General features: G+C 46.9%; 1 protein-coding gene across 3 annotated transcripts in view; it reads left to right on the top strand.

Annotated features, from left to right (window-relative positions):
• Positions 1-19,418, top strand: part of SPECC1L (sperm antigen with calponin homology and coiled-coil domains 1 like) — a 139,585-nt gene extending 120,167 nt beyond the window's left edge. For all 3 annotated transcript variants that reach the window (XM_039222159.1, XM_039222157.1, XM_039222158.1), the window contains 3 exons: positions 14,080-14,196; positions 15,015-15,074; positions 16,821-19,418. In XM_039222159.1, coding sequence (XP_039078090.1) covers positions 14,080-14,196; positions 15,015-15,074; positions 16,821-16,910 — 267 coding nt within the window. In that variant the 3' untranslated portion in view covers positions 16,911-19,418. The remainder of the gene's footprint in view (positions 1-14,079; positions 14,197-15,014; positions 15,075-16,820) is intronic.
• The last annotated feature ends 442 nt before the right edge of the window (positions 19,419-19,860 follow it).

Raw genomic sequence — 19,860 nt, 5'->3', positions numbered from 1 at the left:
TTCCTCTTTTTGTTCTGAAGAGCAAGTCCTTTTTAGGGACATACCACCATTTTGCTTATCCATTCAGCTGTTGCCAGACATTGGATTGTTTCCAGCTATTGCTTATAAGTAAAGCTCCTGTGGGCATTCATGTGCAGGTCTTTGTGTAGACATCTGAAAGTGGGTTGTCTGGGTCATGTGGTAGGTCATAGGTGTCACTTTTTTTTTTTTAACATTTGTTTATTTTTGATAGAGAATGCCAGTAGGAGAGGGGCAGAGAGCAAGGGGAGACAGACGATCTGAAGTGGGCTTTGCACTGACAGCAGTGAGCCCAATGCGGGGCTCGAATTCACAAACTGTGAGATCATGACCTAAGTTGAAGTTGGACACTCAACCAACTGAGCCACCCAGGAGCCCTGGTGTCACTTTTTAAGAAGCTCCCAGACTGTCTTCCAAAGTGGCTGTACCATCAGTACACGAGAGTTCCAATTCCTTTACATCTTCACCGAGACTGTGTGTGGTCAGCCTCCAGCCATTCTGATAACTGTGTGGTGAGATCTCATGGTTTTAATTTTCCTGTTGCCTGGGAAGCAGTGTTGTTGAGCATCTTTCTGTGTACTTATTTGCCATCCACGTATCTTCTTCAGTGATGTGTCCAGGGATGACCAGAATGGTCATTAAATACAAGGAAGGATATGATGCAGTCTGGAGCATGACCTTTGCCCTCAAGGAACTTTCAGAATTATTTCTGAGATACAATAATATTTCCAGGCCTTTTAAAAGTGTGTCTTTTCCTGGGCGTAATGTAACTTTTTTAATGACTCAGATTTGTAATTGTAAGCATTCATGACTGTTCTTTGTAGAATCCAGTTTTGAGTGGCCTTTATACTTCTGCTGCATCGTATCTCTCCATAGGACCCTCAACCCTCTTTATTTGGCTGCATCTTAATGTGTTATATGCCAAGACACCAACAAAAAGTGCCTGTAACCAACTTGGCATGCAAAGCAAAACCAGAAAAGTAAGTTTGGGATCAGGAGTAAAGTGCTCCATGCACAGGGCCCCAGCGGAATGCAGGCTCATCCCCTCCCCTGTGACAGCACCATCATTTTCTCCCATTGGTGGTATCTGGTTATATTTGGTCCAGAGTGTAAAGTGTTTCACCATTTCCCTTCATAGTTACTGCACCAATGGGAAGGTAGTAAACCATTGAGTTAGGTTTACAAGAGGGTGGTTCCACAGGTGTGATAGCTGTTTTTGGATGTTTTGCCATTTTCCCTCCGCCAGAATGGTACCTTATAGGTGTAGAAACAAATCCCTCAAAGATTTAGAAGAACTGTTCCTGATGTAAACAGTAAGATAAGTTCATCTTAAGGTGAGCACACTATATTGAGCAGTTCTTTCCTGAGATCATTTCCTTCCCAAGCTGCTGCACTACCATAGCCACTTCACATCCAGGCTGCCTTGTACTTTGGTGTTCTGGGTCAGACCAGATATATTCCTTATGATTTCAGAAAGGGAAGTGCCATGCTGAGGAAGACCAGTAGTCCTAGGCTCATGTTCTAGCTGGGCATGCATCAGAAGGTGTTCTGAGGAGTGGGCGATTGTCCCCCTGAAACACGAGTACCAGGAGGATACCAATGTATCCAGATGGGCATCAGAAGCTAGGAAGAGCTGGGGCTTGCCACAAATGCAGTGGTCTAAATCTTTGCTCTACATTGAATTAATTAGTCTCTGTAGTCCTGTAGTCTCTGTGAAGTAGTATCCTTTTTTGCATAAATTACATTTTTCAAATATAAGGTATTTGGATGAGTCTGGGTATACTTCATATCTGTCCTTTATGCTTTATAAGGGCTGTCTTCTAGCAGCCCTCATGTTAGAAGCTGAAGCTTTTTTTTGGTGAGAGAGCATGAGGAAAGGGGCAGGGAGTGGGGGAGGGGAGAGAGAAAGAGAAACCTTAAGGAGCCTCCACACTCCGCTCAGAGCCCCATGTGAGCTCTATCCCACAATCCTAGAATCATGACCTGAGCCAAAATCATGGTTGGATGATCAACTAACTGAGCCACGTGGCGCCCCTGAAGCATTTTTTTCTTTTAAGATCTGCCTCTCTACTGAAGCCTTCAGATCCTCTGGACTCCCCCCCTCCCCCCCATGCTGAATTTCTCTACTTTTCCTCAGAGTTTTCTTTTTTTCTCCCCCCCCCCCCCCGTTAAGAGTTTTCTTAAACAAGCATGTTATTCAGCAAACCTTTGTGGAGTGCCTGAAGAGGGTGCTAGGTTTTCAGTTCAGTACTTGGCAAAGAATACACCTGAGAGAGAAAAGTAAAGTCATATAAGTGCTATCTATTCATTTGCAATAGGCACAGGGGAGACGTTTGACAGAAGTCCATGTGTTTCTCACAGAGCCAACAGATCTTCCCTGGACCAGATGGCAGGTGTCCTCAAGTTCCAGAGTGTGAACTAGAAGAGAGGGACTCGGAACCAGCGTGGCTGGCTTCTGGTACTCTGGGGCTTTTCCTGGGATGGGGACAGAGTCTCTTGTCTTACACTTATTTGTGGTTTAGAAGGTGGAATCAGCACCATCTTGGAGGAGGTGGGAGAAGGGGACAGGACATGCCAAGCTCTAGCTGAAGGAGCTGTTCTGTGTCCCTCATAGACTCTGTCTTATTAAATCCTCATAATTGTTTATCTTTCCCATTTTGCATATGAGAGGATGGAGACTCTCTGAGGTAAATTATGCCCCCGCAGTCTTGTAGCTAGCTAGTAGGTAGTGGCCCTAACATTCAAAGCCCAGGTCTGTGGCACTCTAAAACCCATGGTATCTCTGTCACACCACTCTACTTTTCAAATGATGATCTATAAGAGCTGTCTTTCAAATTAGTATAAAGACTTAAAATGGAGGAGCAGTCAGCCTTGCAAAATAAAGAGCTTCCTTCCTGTCACCAGAAGGGTCTGAAGAGCCTTTTCTCAGAGAAGGCATTGAACAGGGTTTTTTTGTGAGCCATCGCTTCTTCTGTTGGACAGCCTTCACTACTCAGATTGCCCTGCATCTATCTGTTTCAGAGCCTGAGATAAAATTGGTAGCATTTGTCCTCAGGATAAACTAAAGGAGGCCATCCCAAAGATGTTATGGAATGCCTAATTTTCTTCCTCTCAAACACAAGTATTCTCAGGGAAGCCATTGGGAAGGTTAGGACAAGGAGACAAAACTTCTCTCCTCCTTTGCCACGCAAGCCCTTCCCCAGAGCACACGCCATGGTAAATGTTGCTTGACGATTTCTGTGTTTTCTTTAGTTCAGATTGCATTTTGGTGACTAATAACACCTGCCAAAGATAAACTAAATCTAGAAAAGGCAGAGCTAATTTCTAAGCTGCTCATAAGACTGCTCACAATATGCCCAGGACAAGTATGACCTAGTCAACAGCTCTTGCCTATACCGTCCCTTCCTAGTGGCAGTTTTCCCGAATTTTCAAAAAGCAGGCATCTTGGTTCCTATGTGTTCCTCCACAAAGTCTCCCTTTGAAGGAGTTTATGGGAAATGTGGGGACATTACTCCCATCTCTTAGGATGACATTTGCTAACTTACTCTGAATTGTTCCCCCAAAGTAGGTTCATTTGACTGAAACAATTTATAGCACCTTATAAACCCAAAATGTTATTATTATACTAGATTTTGTTTTGTGAAGCTTTGATTTAGTTGGAGCCATATCCTAAAAGTGTGCTTGCTACTTTGAGAAACATCATTGTGGTTAAATGTAGCTGTCTCACCCACAGAATCATGGCAGTTTCCATACTTGACTTTGGAACAGCCATACACAGAGAATGATATATCAGCTTCCTTTCTAGTTACCATAGTTGCTCATTTGTCCTGGTGGTGAAGGGAGCAGATTGGTACCCTGCCTTCTATGTTCAACTGCTTGTTTGTTTTTAAGAAATATTTTTTTAATAGAGCTATAAAATTTCCCATAAAACCTACTTGTGAATCCTTACATTTAAGTAATGATATGACTAAGTAATGATGAATGATTAAGTAATGATAACTTCTCAGTGAACACTCTAGGATAGGTTAATTGCTTATGAGATCTACTTGGTGTATAGAGTTTATTGAGCATGAACTACTTCAGACAATCTGCCAGCTTTGGGAGGGGAGGTTGAGTTTTTGGTGTTTACTATGGTGAAACAGACATAACCTAAAGTTTTCCCATTCCAGCGATTTTTAAGTCCACAGTTCAGGGGCATTAAATACTTTCACAGTGTTATGCAACCATCACCACTGTCTGGTTCCAGAACTTTTCCTCACCCCCAAATGGAAACCCCCATACCCACTAGCAGTCACTCCCTATTTCCAGGCCCTGACAACCACTAATCTGCTTTCTCTGCATCTCAGTAGGTTGGATATTGAATATAAACGGAGTCCTACAATATGTGGCCTTTGTGCCTAGCTTCCACCTAGCATGACGTTTCAAAATTTATCCATGTTGTAACGTGTCAGTGCTTCATTTTTTTAATTATTAAAAAATTTTTTTTAAATAATTTTTTAAAAATTGAATCCAAGTTGGCATATGGTGCAACAGTGTTTTCAGGAGTAGATTCCTTAATGCTCCTTACCAAATTAGCCCATCCCCCTTCCCACAACCCCTCCAGTAACCCTGTTTGTTCTCCATATTTAAGAGTCTCTTATGTTTTTATCCCCCTCCCTGTTTTTTGTTATTTTTGCTTCCCTTCCCTTATGTTCATCTGTTTTGTATCTTAAAGTCCTTATATGAGTGAAGTCGTATATTTGTCTTCTCTGACTAATTTAGCTTAGCATGATACCCTCTAGTTCCATTCATGTAGTTGCAAATGGTAAGATTTCATTCTTTTTGATTGCTGAGTAATACTTCATTGTATATGTATACCACATCCTTTTTATCCATTCATCCATCGATGGACATTTGGGCTCTTTCCATACTTTGGCTATTGTTGATAGCGCTGCTATAAACATTGGGGTGCTTGTGTCCCTTTGAAACAGCACACCTGTATCCCTTGAATAAACACCTGATAGTGCAATTACTGGGTCACAGGGTGGTTCTATTTTTAATTTTTTGAGGAGCCTCCATACTGTTTTCCAGAGTGGTTGTACCAGTTTGCATTCCCACCAGCAGTGCGAAAGAGGTCCTCTTTCTCCACATCCTCACCAGCATCTGTTGTTGCCTGACTTGTTGATTTTTGCCATTCTGACAGGTGTGAGGTGTTATCCCATTGTGGTTCTGATTTGTATTTCCCTGATGATGAGTGATGGTGAGCATCATTTCATGTGTCTGTTGGCCATCTGGATGTCTTCTTTGAAGAAATGTCTGTTCATGTCTTTAGCCCATTTCTTCACTGGATTATTTGTTTTTTGAGTGTTGTTTAATCTTTATTTTTGAGAGAGAGAGAGAGAGACAGAGTGTGAGCAGGGGAGGGGTAGAGAGAGAGGGAGACACAGAATCCAAAGCAGGCTCCAGGCTCAGAGCTGTCAGCACAGAGCCCAATGCAGGGCTTGAACCCACAGACCGCAAGATCACGACCTGAGCTGAAGTCAGACACTTAACCGACTGAGCCACCCAGAAGCCCAGTAAAAATTTTTATGAAAATTTTTTATGACTCAAACATTTCCGTTGTATGGATATGCCACATTGTGTTTATCTGGTTTTTTTGTTGGTAGACTTTTGTTGGTTGGTTGTTTCCACACTTTGGCTATTGTGAATAATGCTGTCCTGAACATTCCTGGACAGGTATTGATTTCCACACCTCTTTTCACTTCTTTTATGTGGATTACCTAGAGTAGAACTGCCAGGTCATCTGGTAATTCTATGTGTAAGTTATTGAGGAACTACCACAACAACTACATCATTTTCCATTCCCATCAGCAATATATGGTTTTCATTTCTTTACATCCTCACCAGCACTTGTTACTCCATTTTTTTTTTAAGTTTATTTATTTTGAGGGAGACAGAGATAGCATGACTCGGGGAGGGAGAAAGAGAGAACTGAAAGGAGGCTCCACGCTACCAGTACAGAGCCCAATGCAGGACCTGAATCCATGAAACTGTGAGATCATGACCTAAGTTGAAACCAAGAGTTGGATGCCCAGCCGACTGAACCACCCAGACACCTCTGTTACTCCATTTTGTAAAATAACATGTGTACTGTTGGGTATGAAGTGGTAGCTCTTGGTAGTTTTGCTTTGCATTTCCCTACTGGCTGATGGAGTTGAGTGTCTTCTTATGTGTTGTTGGCCATTCATCTGTCTTCTTTGGGGTAAATGTCTCTTCAGATCCTTTGCTCATTTTGTATTTGGGCAGTGGGGTTATTTATCTTTTAGTTGTTGAGTTGTAGGTTGGTTTGTTTTTTGTGGAAATTTTCAAATACCCACTAAAGTAATGAGAGTGGCAAAGTGACCCTGTGCACATGCACCCTGAACACAAGTCATTGCACACGGTCCTTGCACTGTCCACCCCCACCTGGATATTTCCAGAACAACTCCCAGTCATTTAATACCCTCTCATATTTAGTTTAAACTTCCTGACTGAATCATGGTTTTTTTATTTGATTTGTTAGAAATAAGATCCATATAGGGTTCACACATGGCATTTGGATAATGTACTTCTTTTAAGTATATTTTAATTGTAACCCCCACCCCCTTTTTTTTCCTTTCAGTTGGTCCTCTTGAGAGAAGTGGATCATGTATCCTATAGAGTTTTACATTTTAGGTTTTGCTGATTATAGTCCTGTGCTGTTCTCCCTAGTATAAGCTTGAAAACAGAACTAGATGTTAGATCTGATTCCAGTTCCAGGTTTTGGCAGAAACACCTCAGTTGTGGACTTGTGTCCCATCTCTCCAGCTAGGGCAGAGCAAGACTGGCTCTCTGTTTCTGAGATGGCGCTGGCCGCTCATCATCACTGTTGCCAAATGGTACCATTCCATTTCTGTCAGTCACTCCTGCTTCATTGGAATTCCTGTTCACAAACTCCTTCATCAGCTGTTTAATTGCTTTGACGTCCAGTTTGGTCAGGAAAGTTCTGTCTGGTGCTTGATGCTCTCCCTTGATTTCCCAGCCCTCAGGACTGTGAGTGGTTTCCAAGCTGGGCTGGATGTGCTTCTGTGAACATCATCACAAACTGCCAGATTTAACCTTTTAAATGTTCCCATCCCCTGACCTGCTGTCAGTCTTTAGGTCAGTGGTAATGACCCAGGTTATCTGGGGACCTTCAAGGAAAATAATGTCCAGACAACTGGGTCATCCTCTCTGGTGTAAAGCTGAGCATGTGGCCTTGAAAGGGCTTTGCAGGTGATTCTGATGCACAGTGAAAATCAAAGGTCCTTGTTAGAACTCCCTCCACGACAAAGGGCACGAGATGCGAGGCCCTGTCTTGAGGGTTGCTGGGTTCCTTCCTTCTTCCCTGTTTACCACGTAGTCCCAACACCTGGACTTCATGGTGAGCGAGCCCATGGATATATGCTGTCTTACCCCCCTCCCCTCCCCTTCTCTGACCTGGAACAGAGCTTGGCTAAACTTCAAAAAGGAGAAAGCACTGAAGTCCCTAGGACACCACCCTTAGATCTGCAGCCGGAGTGGGCCTGCCATTTCACACCATGGCAGCTCTGGGCACCGGGCAGGTTTTTGCATCCAAGGTCTTCTGGGGCCTCCCGTGTTTAATTTAACATTACCAGCAATGGTAAATACTGTCTCTTGATGCTTTTTCCCTCTATTTTATTTGTTTAAGTTTTTATTTTTAAATAATATCTATACCCAGTGTGGGGCTTGAACTCACAACCCTGAGATCAAGAGCCACATGCTATACTGACTGAGCCAGCCAGGCGCCCCTGTTCTTCTCTTTTAGACATCACACCCCCCTACCATAGCACACATTAAAAGGTATCCTCACCTGCCTCTCTCAGATTTCCAGGCTCCCTCCAAAATTTGCCTCATGGCTTTGCGGCTGAGGCACCTTGGGCAGGGTTTTGTTTGTAATTCACTTGTATCCCCTGAAGGCTGGGCTGTGACCCCCAGCAGGTAGCATTCCCAGTATTTTCAGTCACAGGAAGGACCCTGCCTCTCTGCCTGTGTTTGGCTGTGATTGCACTCTTCCACAGTTTAGACAGGCATAAGGAAATTGGTGTGAGCAGAGAGATGAATCATGGTGTTTGGCTTCTTGCCCTGTACCCATAAAAGTGGCATTTCCTTAAATAGATCAGAACCTTAATAACTACTTAAAGAATATGTGGAATTTGGGGGTGTATTTTATGGCCCTTTATTAAACTTCAGACAAATTAAAACATTTTAAGGTGTTTTATAACAATTTTTTTCTGTGGATATTTTGTGTAATTTTTTCGCTCTCTTACCCCATCTCTCAACTCTTAGTGCATACAAAGGCACACCAAAGTGGGGCTATATAAAGGACATAAAGGCCAGCATCATATCTAAGTCACAGGAGCAGAAGAGGGCTTCTGGCCCAGGTCAAGAATTGAATGAATTGGAAGCGCCCAGCCAGTCTTATGGAGGGGTGTGAGGGTGTTAGATGTCTAGGTCTGAATTTTTATGATAGTGAAAAGGACAGCAGATGGGCCTATGAAACAGGCCACGTCCATCTGCCCCATCAGATCTCTTAGTGGACATTTCCTGGATGGGAGGACATGCGCCTGTGGGAGAAAATGCAACAAAGTACCTCGTGAGTCTCTGCTGAATGCTTTCTTGAACTTTTGTTCTGGCACATAATCATAAGCCTCTCGTTTTTTCCACCTAATCCAAACATAGACTTATCTCGAAGAGTAGGAAAGTCCTGAATTGACCTGAAAACTAAATACAAAATTTGAATTCATTAATTAGAAACTTGCATTATAGGGGCACCTGGGTGGCTCAGTTGGTGAAGCGTTCAACTTCAGGTCAGATCATGATCTCAAGGTTTGTGGGTTTGCGACCTGCATTGAGCTTTGTGCTGACAGTTCAGAGCCTGGAGCCTGCTTCAGATTCTATGTCTCCCTCTGTCTCCCCTTCTCTGCTCTCTCTGTTCTTGTCTCTCAAAAACGAATAAACATTGGGGCGCCTGGGTGGCTCAGTTGGTTAAGCATCCCACTTTGGCTCAGGTTATGATATCATGGTTTGTGGGTTTGAGCCCGTGTCAGGCTCTATGGTAAGAGCTCAGAGCCTGCAGCCTGCTTTGGATTCTGTGTCTCCCACTCTCTCTGCCCCTCCCCTGCTCGTGCTCTCTCTCTGTCTCTCAAAAATAAACATTAAAAAAATTGTTTAAAACATGAATAACATTAAAAATTTTTTAAAAAGAAACTTGCATTATAATTACTGTGTTCCATGTCTCTATTTTATTTTATTTTTGGTTGATATTTAAGTTGTTTTTTTTTTGTTTTTTTTTTTTTACAAATAGTTTATTGTCAAGTTGGTTTCCATATAATACCCAGTGCTCATCCCCACAAGTGCCCTCCTCCATGTCCATGTCTCTCTTTTAAAAACAAAATTGGAGGCACCTGGGTGGCTCAGTCAGTTGTGCATCTGAATCTTGATTGGTTCAGGTCTTGATCCCAGGGTTGTGGGATCAAGTCCCTGCTTATCATTCTCTCTCTCTCCTTCTGCCTGTCTCCATCACTGGTGCTCTCTCTGTCTCTAAAATAAAAAATTTTAAAAAGAAAAAGATAACTGTTTCCTTCTTAGAAAGTTTATTAGCATCAGTACCTGTGAATAGTGAGCAGTAAATAGAGCACTGGTGTGCATATTCCTTGAAACCTCATGTTTTGGGCTTTAAGAATAGTTCATTTGGGGGCACCTGAGTGGCTCATTCAGTTAAGCGTCCAACTTCAGCTCAGGTCATGACTTCACAGTGTGTGGGTTCAAGCCCCACGTCGGGCTCTGTGCTGACAGCTCAGAGCCTGGATCCTGCTTCAGATTCTGTGTCTCCCTCTCTCTCTGACCCTCCTCTGCTCATGTTGTCTCTCTCTCTCTCCCTCTCTCTCTCTCTCTCTCAAAAATAAACATTTTATAAAAAAGAATAGTTCATTTTATAGGTATCAGCTGGCCTGCTGAAGAACCCATCCATTTAGGAGTCAGGACATGTGCAGGGCAGAAGGCCCTCGACCCTGCTGCAGCACCTGTGCTAATCTGCAAAGTATAAATCGGCCCTTCTGCCCAGAGAGAAGTGCACTTAAGTTTTACCATCAAGGACTTCCCTTATGCACTGAAAAGGCCACTTTTTAAAAATAGAAAGTCCATTCCTAGACAACCTTTGTGAAATAAACATCTCAAAATTTATATCTGTGAAAGTCCTAAAGCTATTACAGATAACTTTGTGACAAGGTGGCTTTTTTTTTTTTTTTTTTAACATTTTTTTAGGTTCATTTATTATTGAGACACAGAAACAGAGCATGAGGCGGGAGGGGCAGAGAGAAAGAGAGACACAGAGTCCGAAGCAGTTTCCAGGCTCTGAGCTGTCCTCGCAGAACCTGATGCGGGGCTCAAACCCACAAACTGTGAGATTATGACCTGAACCGAAGTCAGACGCTTAACTGACTAAGCCACCCACATGCCCCATGAGGTGGTTTCTTAAGCCTAATTAATAGCCTCGAGATTAAGAGCTCCAGAGAGCAAGCAGGCAGAACTTTCTTGTTCCATCTGGCTTTTCTAGCACCCTTTTCAGCCTCAGAGAACTAGCCTCATTGTTTATGGACTTTTCTATGTTCAATCTGCATTATTTCACAGTAGTTTGATTTCCCAGCCTTGAACATCAAAAACAAGCAGAGGGGCACCTGGGTGGCTCAGTCTGCTAAGCATCTGACTTCAGCTCAGGTCACGATCTTGTAGTTTGTGAGTTTGAGCCCTGCGTCAGGCTCTGTGCTGACAGCTCAGAGCCTGGAACCTGCTTCAGATTCTGTGTCTCCCTCTCTCTCTGCCCCTCCCCTGCTCATGCTCTGTCTCTGTCTCTCTCTCAAAAATAAATAAACTTTTTTTAAAATTAAAAACATTTAAAAAATGAACAAGCCGTGAGATGGGTTGTAGAGGGTGCAGGCCCAGTGCTGCTGTGGTGGCATGGGGTGGTGGCAACCTTGCCTGGGGCCTGCTTTCTCATATTTTAGGCTTTTCTCCACTTCCTTTGAAGTACTGGCCTCATTTTCCCCCAGGGTTTCTCTAGAGGGGGTAAAAGATAGAAAGATGGGGGACAGGGCATTGAAGGTCTCACTTGGGTTTCCTGGGTATTGGCTTCACTGTCCCTTGCTGGGTACAGTGCCCAACGTGGCTCCCCTCCAGCTGGCAGGGGCAGTGACACCTGCCAGCCTCCCTGGGTTTGGACTTTGTTTTGATTTGGAAGTTTGGTAGTCAGGTACTTCAAACTCCCCCTATCCTGGAACTCAAGAAGCCATTGTTTCCTCATTGTTTAAGTTTCTTTGGCATGTTTTGTAAATGAAGTCGCTGCTCTGCCTGGAGGTTACAGGTTTGAGATTGGGTTTGTGTTGAGGAAGCTGGAGAAGGCTGGGGTTCCCACAGCTGGGGAGCTGGGGCGCAGCAGTTTCCTCTGGTACAGGAGCTTATGCCGCGAGGCGCTGGGAGGCCAGGCACGTAGGCAGCTCTGCCAGACGCCTGCCTTTCAGGAGCTAGTGAGGGGGCTGTGGCGACAGGAAGTGGAGATTTGTTTTCCTCCAGAAACGAATGTGACCTCTGGGGGCAAGGCTTGGGAGTCCTTAGCAGCCACTGTTGCCGTTGGCCTCCCACAGGGCTTGGACAGTTGTTAAGAAACTTCTCGCCCTCCTGTCCGTGCAATACTCCATGGCCTCGGGTCCTTGATCAGGGTACTTGTCATGAGATCAAGTCGGATTTCTAGAGCGTGAATGGGCTTTGGACAGGCCTGAGTTTGAATAACCACATAGATTAACTCTGGGACCTGGGCCTCCTTGAGCCCCAGCCTCCTTACCTAAAACTCCTCCTGGGTGATAGTAGAATTAAAAGGACACTCAGTCTTCCCTCCTACCAGCCCAGCACCTTGGACAGGTCATTTCCCTTCCCTAGTTCCAGTTTCCTCCCAGATGGTGCTGGCGCCCCTCGACTGGCTGCTTCCTGAGATTCTGATGAGATGAAAGAGGCAGGTTTGCTGTGGCGGCTCAGCAGTAACTGTCAGACGCCACTGGCTGCTTGGAGCCCTCAAAGGAGTTGGTGACTGTTATTGTCCCCTGGAGGGGGCCCCATCGGGAACCGGACAGGAATGCTTATTTGGACTGTGTCTTCGTGGCCAGGAAGTGTGGGGAATGCAGTACCGAGGCAGGGAGGACCTGCCAGTCCCCAGTCACTGGGGAGGATTGGCGGTTGCACTCTTTGAGGCCAGGTCAGATGTCCCTGAAAGCTTACTGCAACCTTCCCTGTGACTCTTGGCAGAGTTTGTATCCTTTTTTGCTTTAATCTGGTAATTTTTCTCACCACAGTTTATGAACAATGATTTCAGGGCAGATCAGCGAGACTGGCTGCCCCAGATAATCAGGTTACAGAGGGGAAATGACTTCTGGAATAATTGTCCACAGAGCTGCTGCCTTTTTGAAAGCTTGTGTTTGAGTAGAAGCCCCCCCAGAGGGCAACATTCTGGATGTCTGCATTCAGGGGCCTGAATTCACTTGGATGACAAAAGCTTATGAAAAGTTCAGCTCCGTGCTCTTCCACACTACTTGCTGCTTCTGTAAGGAAAGGCCTGAGAGCTGCTGAGTCTGGACTAAGACTGTCTTCCCCGAAGGGCCAGTTGCCAGGCCTGGTCCTGTCCTCCCCACCTGCCCCTCATCCATGAGCCCCAGCTCCTCTACTTGGTGTGAGGACCTAACAGTCTGTAAACCAGGGTCAGGAAGGGCAAAGTTTGTAAAACTCTGTACGCATACACATAGTATTCATATTCTTGTGTGATCACTTGTCCCTGGAAGTAGTAGGAACCTGTATCCAGGAAACAGGTGGTTTGTCTTCAATAATAAAATGTGGGCTTTCCCAGTCCCCTAAGAGATATCCCTTGATGCAGTTGAAGTCTTTGTGAAAGAATAGTGTGACCTTGAACAAGAGGTGTTTGGGAGGTGCTCTCTTTATCAGTTTGTGGCGTTTGTATAAAGTATGTGGATTTCCAAAATTTAATTGGGGAGTTTCGCTTTCAGAAGAATTCTTATGGGGCCTGGGCAGCTCAGAAATTTAAGTGTCAGACTCTTGATTTCGGCTCAGGTCATGATCTCACGGCTAAGCCCTAAGTCAGGCTCCATGCTGAGTGTGAGCCTGCTTAAGAGTCCTCTTTCACTCTCTCTCTCTCCTTCCCTCTCTCCCTGTCTCCCCCTCCCTTTCTCCCTCTCTCTTTCTTTCCCTCTCCCTGTCCCTCTGCTCCTTCCCCACTCAAGTGAGCGTGCTCTTATCTCTCTCTCTCTCTCTCAAAAAAAAAAAAAAAAAAAAAAAGAATTCTTGGCAAGTAAAGGTAAAGGCTACGTAATAGCTAAATTGTGTTATCATATAGTCAACTACCCTGAATATGTTACTTTTATAGTTGCAAATAATTATACTATGAATATGGAATGAGGTATGTCTTACAAGAAAGTCGAGGTAATCTGGGAGAAACGCTATGGGGAGGCACACAGCCCCAGCGTGAATCCGCTCCCAACATCTCCTAATGCAAGATGGCAGCTGCTGACATCTTCAGAACACAGAGTTTTTTATGTACTGTAAATCTGTGCCTAGAGCCCTAATAGGGGAGGTCAGGCTGAATCATAACTTCTCAACATAGAACTCTGCTCCCCAGGGCCCTGCGATGCTGAAGAACTGCCAGACCAGCTCCCTGTGCCCACCATTCTTCACGTGAGGGGAAGGTGGCTCAAATGTGTACTGCCAAGGTGGCAGCGATCTGTAGGTGGTGGACAGGATGCAGTGGGGAACCGCCACAAGGCCAGTCACTGACATCTGCTGGTCTTAGGACATGGCCCCTAGCACACTGTGCCTTGTCCATAGGCTCCCCCTGCCTGGGGATTGGAGGCCATGTGGCATCTGAGACCTTCTTCACCCTCCTCACCATCCTCCTGAGAAGATCACAGTGTGCATTACTTACGTGTTTTTTGTCTTTTCCTTCAGAATATTGATATTACAAACTTCAGCAGCAGCTGGAATGACGGGCTGGCCTTCTGTGCTCTCCTGCATACATACCTTCCAGCCCACATTCCATATCAAGAGCTGAACAGCCAAGATAAGGTAGGCCGGCTATTGGACAGCCAGCTCCTGGAGTCCTTACCTCACGGGAGGGGCAGAGCTTCCACTGGCAGGACCCAAGTCACAGTGCTGGCTCACAGTGGCCCTATCCCAGCTTGGTCTTACTGTGGGATTGAGTTATTTGTGCTGAGCCAGCCAGTCCCTGACCAACCTTTCTAGGACATTTGGTGGGCTCAGAATTCCCCAAGTGACAGCATTCCCTGTGGGAGCTGCCAGCCTTCCTGGGTGATGACATTTAGGATTGAGGGTTTTACCAAGAACTGGCCACGGAGAACTGCTCAAGGTATAAGCCGTCTGGGCAGGGCTCTCCCCACACCAGGCCAGCCTCCCGCCAGCCCTGTGCAGTTCAGGCGTCCCACTCAGGGAGGTGCTCAGGGACAGGTTGGGGAGAGCCCTTGTCCAGATGGGCATTAGGAGAGGTCGCAGGCCTGAGCCTTCCTCTGGTCCCCTCCTGCCCTCAGGGAACCCTTGAAGATTTCCCCCTAGGGAGGAAGCTCATTTGACAGGTATTTCTGATCATTTTGGGGGTTTGGATCTAGGCAGCTTGGGACTGATGTGTGAGAGGCATCCCTTTTCCATAGCAAGGAAAGAATGGGCCTGTGGAAATTGCTCTACAGCCGGTCACAAGAAGAGCGGGTGGGTCCTGCAGAGGGGCAGTGGGGGTCAGTGGGGGCTTCAGTTTAGGTTTGTTCTGGTGCCAAATGCAGGGGGCTGTCCGTCTTCCCCAGCAGCACGGGTAGTACAGGTCACCTTCCTCCTGGCTTCACTTGTCCACTCCAGTCACATGGTTTCTTTTACAGCGAAGGAACTTCACCCTGGCCTTCCAGGCAGCTGAGAGTGTCGGCATCAAATCTACACTGGTAAGTCACTGGCAGTCCCCTTCTTTTTGTTGGGAAGAGCTTCCTTCTTAGTTCCTGGGTGGCTACTGGGTGAGACAAGGGTCCACACAGGCCCTGGCCGGCTGAGCAAGTGTCCTGCCAGAAGGGCCCTGGTAGGGGTTTCACCTTGGTCTTGTGGGTGCTTTGTGCATCCTCAGGAAGCACCTGAGGTAGGTGGAGTCATCTTGACCACAGCCCCGGCGACTTTGACTTCCTTAGAGTCACCTCCTTTTTCAGGTGAATCTCTGGGTTCAGAAGAAAAATGCTAACAGATTTATAACATGTCACTGTCAGAGGTGCATTCCCGTGGGTTTGTCTGCCTTTTGGTCAACCTGGAGAGAGGAAGCGAGTGCGAGTTGAGGAAGGAGGCTTTAGCGGTGGAGCGGGTATGCCATGCTTCACAAGTGCCGTGGCAGATGCCACATGGCAAATGCCACTCACAGTGTGAGAAATTAGTTGTAGGAAACACACGTTTTAAGGTCATTAGGCCTCTGCTCAGTGCCCACAGTAGCGCAAAATAGACATGCTTCTTTCTGTCAGAGCTCTCACCTTGTCACCATGTCTGACTTTCTGAAGAAAATACTGTGTCCAGATGCAAAGCCAGTCCTTCCACATCTAGAGACACTTTCATTGTAAAAACTCTACTGAGGTGTTTTCCAGGGTGCCCAGCTCAGAGATTTCCGCAAAGAGCCCTGTGGGACTAGGTCAGGGACTCAAGGGTAGCCCTTACCCTCACTTGTAACAGTTGGATGGCTTTGAAGAAGTGTTTATGTTCATACATACCCCACAGGAGTGTTCGTGTAAAGTCCCAGAAGTTATTATCTTCTGAATTGACAGAAATACCCTTGTTTATGGGTGTCCTCTATTCAGCTGTACAGAGATACTGAAATACTTCCCATTATCTGGGTATTTTACATCACATGTAAAGTTCTAACGTATAAGAAGTGGACCGTTTCCCTACCCTAAAGAGCTTTTAGTCAAGATCTTACCTTGAACAAACATATTTTCTTTTTTCTATACCAAGTCACAAGTGTGTGGCCCATTCCGTCGTGCTGGCTGTGGCAGCATGTTCCGTGTCCCTCACCCATGGAACCTCTTAGAGCAGTGCTCTTGACCATGGCTCCCCTGGAAAGTCATAGATGTTCTTCAGCAACAGTGGATCTCTTTTAGGGCCTCCCAATCATGTATCCCAAGTCCTGGGTTTCATTAGCTGGCATCTCACAGATCACTGGTATTCTGCAGGTTACAGTTAGAGGACAATGTCTTTGATGATTTCAGATGGTTGCCATGGTGAAGGACATTGGAAAGTTGAGTTCTGGGAACCCTGGGCCCATAGAGACTCTCTCAGGACAGAGACTGGGGTGAGAAGGGCTCTCAGAAGCCACCATGTGGAAGGGTTTAAGAGAGGTAGGCAGGGAACAAGACCGCAGAGAAGACAAAAGCCAGCCTTAGAGGGCTGTGGCCGGGAGCGGGGCCACACTGGTATGGGACTCTGGGCTAGGGCTCGAGCACAGACAGCCAGCTCAGGGACCATGCGGACACTTCACAGGCACACTTGGTAGCAATGGTGCAGGCATCTTGGCCAGGCCTTTGGTGGGTGTGATTGTGCTTAGCCCAAAGTCCAAGGCCCCGCCCAGTGCAATGGCCCATGGAGCTGTCGGGGAAGCCTGTCAGGATGGGCCCGGAGGTGACCTGGGATTCTAACCAGGTTTCTTCCTTCTCTGCCAGGACATTAACGAAATGGTCCGGACTGAGCGGCCTGATTGGCAAAGTGTGATGCTTTATGTGACAGCAATCTACAAGTACTTTGAAACCTGAGCACACCAGAAGGACTCTCCCCATTACCAAGTGACACCAACGCCATTAGCTATGCACCCCGTAAAGCTTTCAGCGACTCTCTGGGCTGCCCCGCAGCGTGTGAGCCTTTAGCCGGGGCCTCTGAGTTGGAGAACTCCGGCGTCTGTGGCCCACGGCTCACACTGGGCTCCTCGCACACAACCTGTCCCCTCAGAGGTCGGCGTGGGCTCAACGCACACCACACACGCTGTTTGCTGCGGAGTTTTTTTCTGAAGAGAATATTGAACTACACTAGTGCTGCGGGGTGTAAAAAACGGCTCACGCACAGCTAAACTTGGGAAAGGGGGCGAAATGATGTGGACAGCTCACAGGGTGCTCATGAAAGCTTTAGCTGCAGCTCTTCTGGACTCCTTGCCAGCACAGGGTCTGCCACTGGGAGAAGCGGGCAGGGAAGTCGGCACCTGACAGAGGTGCCTGGGCCAGCAGGCTACAGCCCTGGACATGGGCTTGGTTTCAAGGAGCGCATCACCATGGCAGTGAGATGGCCACCGCTGCCATGTAGACAGGGCTCACTTAAGTGTTTGCAACTTGAACTAACAGCTGATTGCAGCTCAAGTTCCTGGCTCCGGGGGTCTGCTGCTGCTGCTGAATGATTGGTTTTGCTGCTGGGTCCTCCTCTGCCGACCTGTCCTTCAGTCTTGAAGGGGCTTGGAGACCCAGCTCTGACATTAGGTTTCTGGACAAAATAATTGGTCAAAAAGAGTTCTGGTTTAAAGAAATTTTGTTCTTATGAGCAATATTGGGGGAAAATAGCTCCTGTTGTATTAGTATCAAAGTGAAATTGTTTAGTGAACCTAGAGCTAAAACAAAATCTGGACATTAGCATGGTGAAAGCCAGGAATGAAGTTGGAAGTAGCAGGAGAAGAAGCTACACAGCTGGAGGGAGCCCAGATGGTGTAATTTAAAGTCACTCTGAGTCGCTCAGACCAAATCCTCTGAGGCAAGAATTTAGGAAGTGCCTTAGCTCTCCTCGCAAGGAGGGTGTTGGAGGCCACTGCGTCTGCAGCTACAGCAGATATCTTCAGGGCTCATGGCATGCAGCCCAGGGATGGAGTCGGTCCCCTGCCATGCCACCTTCCAGGTTCCAAGTGACGGGCGGCTGCACTGGCACCTCTTCTGTGCAGTGGAACCAAAGCCTTATTATGAGGTGTCCTGTTGAGATGGCCCTCAGGCTGGGACTCAGCCCTTCTTGGGAACAGAGAGCCCGTGTCTCGTGTGTGCCTAACACAGTAGCTATTGGTTTGAACAGTGTCAAACCTGTTGCTTCTAGAACATAACTATGTTTGGCACCTGCAAAGAAGCATGAGGAAGAGCTTCCACCAGTGGAAGAAGACTGCTGCCCCAGCCACAGGATGCGAAGGCTGCCAGCCAGCCTGTGGGCCGAGGGCTGTGCGATCGAGCGTGGTGCTCTAGACTAGGATTTGACGTGTCTGTAGCCTAGAAAAGAATGTGGTTATTGTAAAATGGGCTGTGTATGTGTGCATGTGGCCTGCTGGCCCCCCAGTCACCAGGTGGCTGGCAAGTGCCCACCAGCCCTGCCCAGATATGCTAACCTGGCAGCTCTGGCTGCTGCCCCAACTGGAGGCTTTGTGAAATGCCCGTTCTCAGCTAAGGAGGGAGAGGTCAGCAGAGTCCAGACTGGGGCACAATGGCAGAGCCTGGGAGATACCTGTCCCATCCTCCCCGACGAGCTTCTATTCTGTTGCTCTGATGACAGTTGCCCTGTGCTATCACATGGGGGACTGTTAGGTGAGAACTAATGTTTTTAAATGTCTTTTCATTTGGTCTTTCTTGGTCTCATTTGCCCTTATGGAAGCCTGTGCCCCTCTCTGGACCCAGTGTGTCCGATCTGTGGCCATGTTTTTGTTTATTTATTGTGTTGGGGGTGCTTTTTTTTGTTTTGTGAAGGAAAAGATTTTCCTGGATCTGCAGTTCACACGCCTGTCCCTAGCCAAGCGAGGCAGCCCTGGCAGCTCACGCTGGTAGGCATGGGGCTGTGCTCACAGAGCTGCCAGTGGGGTCAGTGACAGGGCAGAGGGTGGCCGCAGGGAGTGCCTGGACCAGGCCCACCTGTTTAAGGGCCCATCTCTGCCTCTCTGACAAGAAGCTGTGCAGTGGTGCCTGGCTGGGCCACTCACATTTACATGTGGGTCCACAGGTGAGAAGATTCTAGAAGTGTGACTTTTGCTTTTTTAATAGGATCCTTTTAACAGTATTGGCTTTATGGGATAATTCTAGATGGTCATAACATACTTAAAAGTGCTACTGTGAGGTGCTTTTAGTCCAGTGGCACTTGACACAAAGCCTCCAGGAAGTCATTTTGCCTCTTCTCCCTTCAAGCACAAGCTTTACTGCAAAAAGGCCAGTTACATTTCTGTATCCCTCAATCGTGGGCTTCTGCTGACTGACAATACTTTTTTACTTTGTTCTATGAAATATTCTCAAATGTATTAAAATTGCTGAAACACATTAGGCTTGGGCTTTTCTAGCTCGACACTTCAGCTACCCTTCGACATGTGTGAACAGGACCCTTGAAGCCTCCTGGGACTGGCTTTTGTCAGGAGGAGGGCACCAGAACCCAGGCTCCTCCCCTTCAGCTCATAGGCCAGGAAACCATTCGGAGGGGAGAAAGGGGAGGGGGTAAGGATCTTTGGGATGGGGGAGGAGTGTCTGATAGGTCCCACCCTGGGCTGCTGAGCAGAGCCACCAGACATGGCCAAATGCCTGGGCCTAAGACTGGTGGCCCTGGGACCCCTGAGATTGTGTAACAGATACTAAGACCCAGAAGCACAGCCTAAGTTACCCTACAGGAAGAGAAGCTCTGGCATTGCCAAGCTGTAGCCCAGACGTGCTGTTCTGGGGAACAGAGCGGGGGAGGCAGGGGGCCTTGGTTTTGGGGAGATTTGTTTTT

Source organism: Hyaena hyaena, unplaced genomic scaffold (genome assembly GCF_003009895.1).
Source record: "Hyaena hyaena isolate Hyena2069 unplaced genomic scaffold, ASM300989v1 scaffold_1080, whole genome shotgun sequence".
NCBI lineage: Eukaryota > Metazoa > Chordata > Mammalia > Carnivora > Hyaenidae > Hyaena > Hyaena hyaena.
The sequence above is the reverse complement of the archived record's forward strand: the minus strand, read 5'-3'. Positions and strand labels throughout refer to the sequence as shown.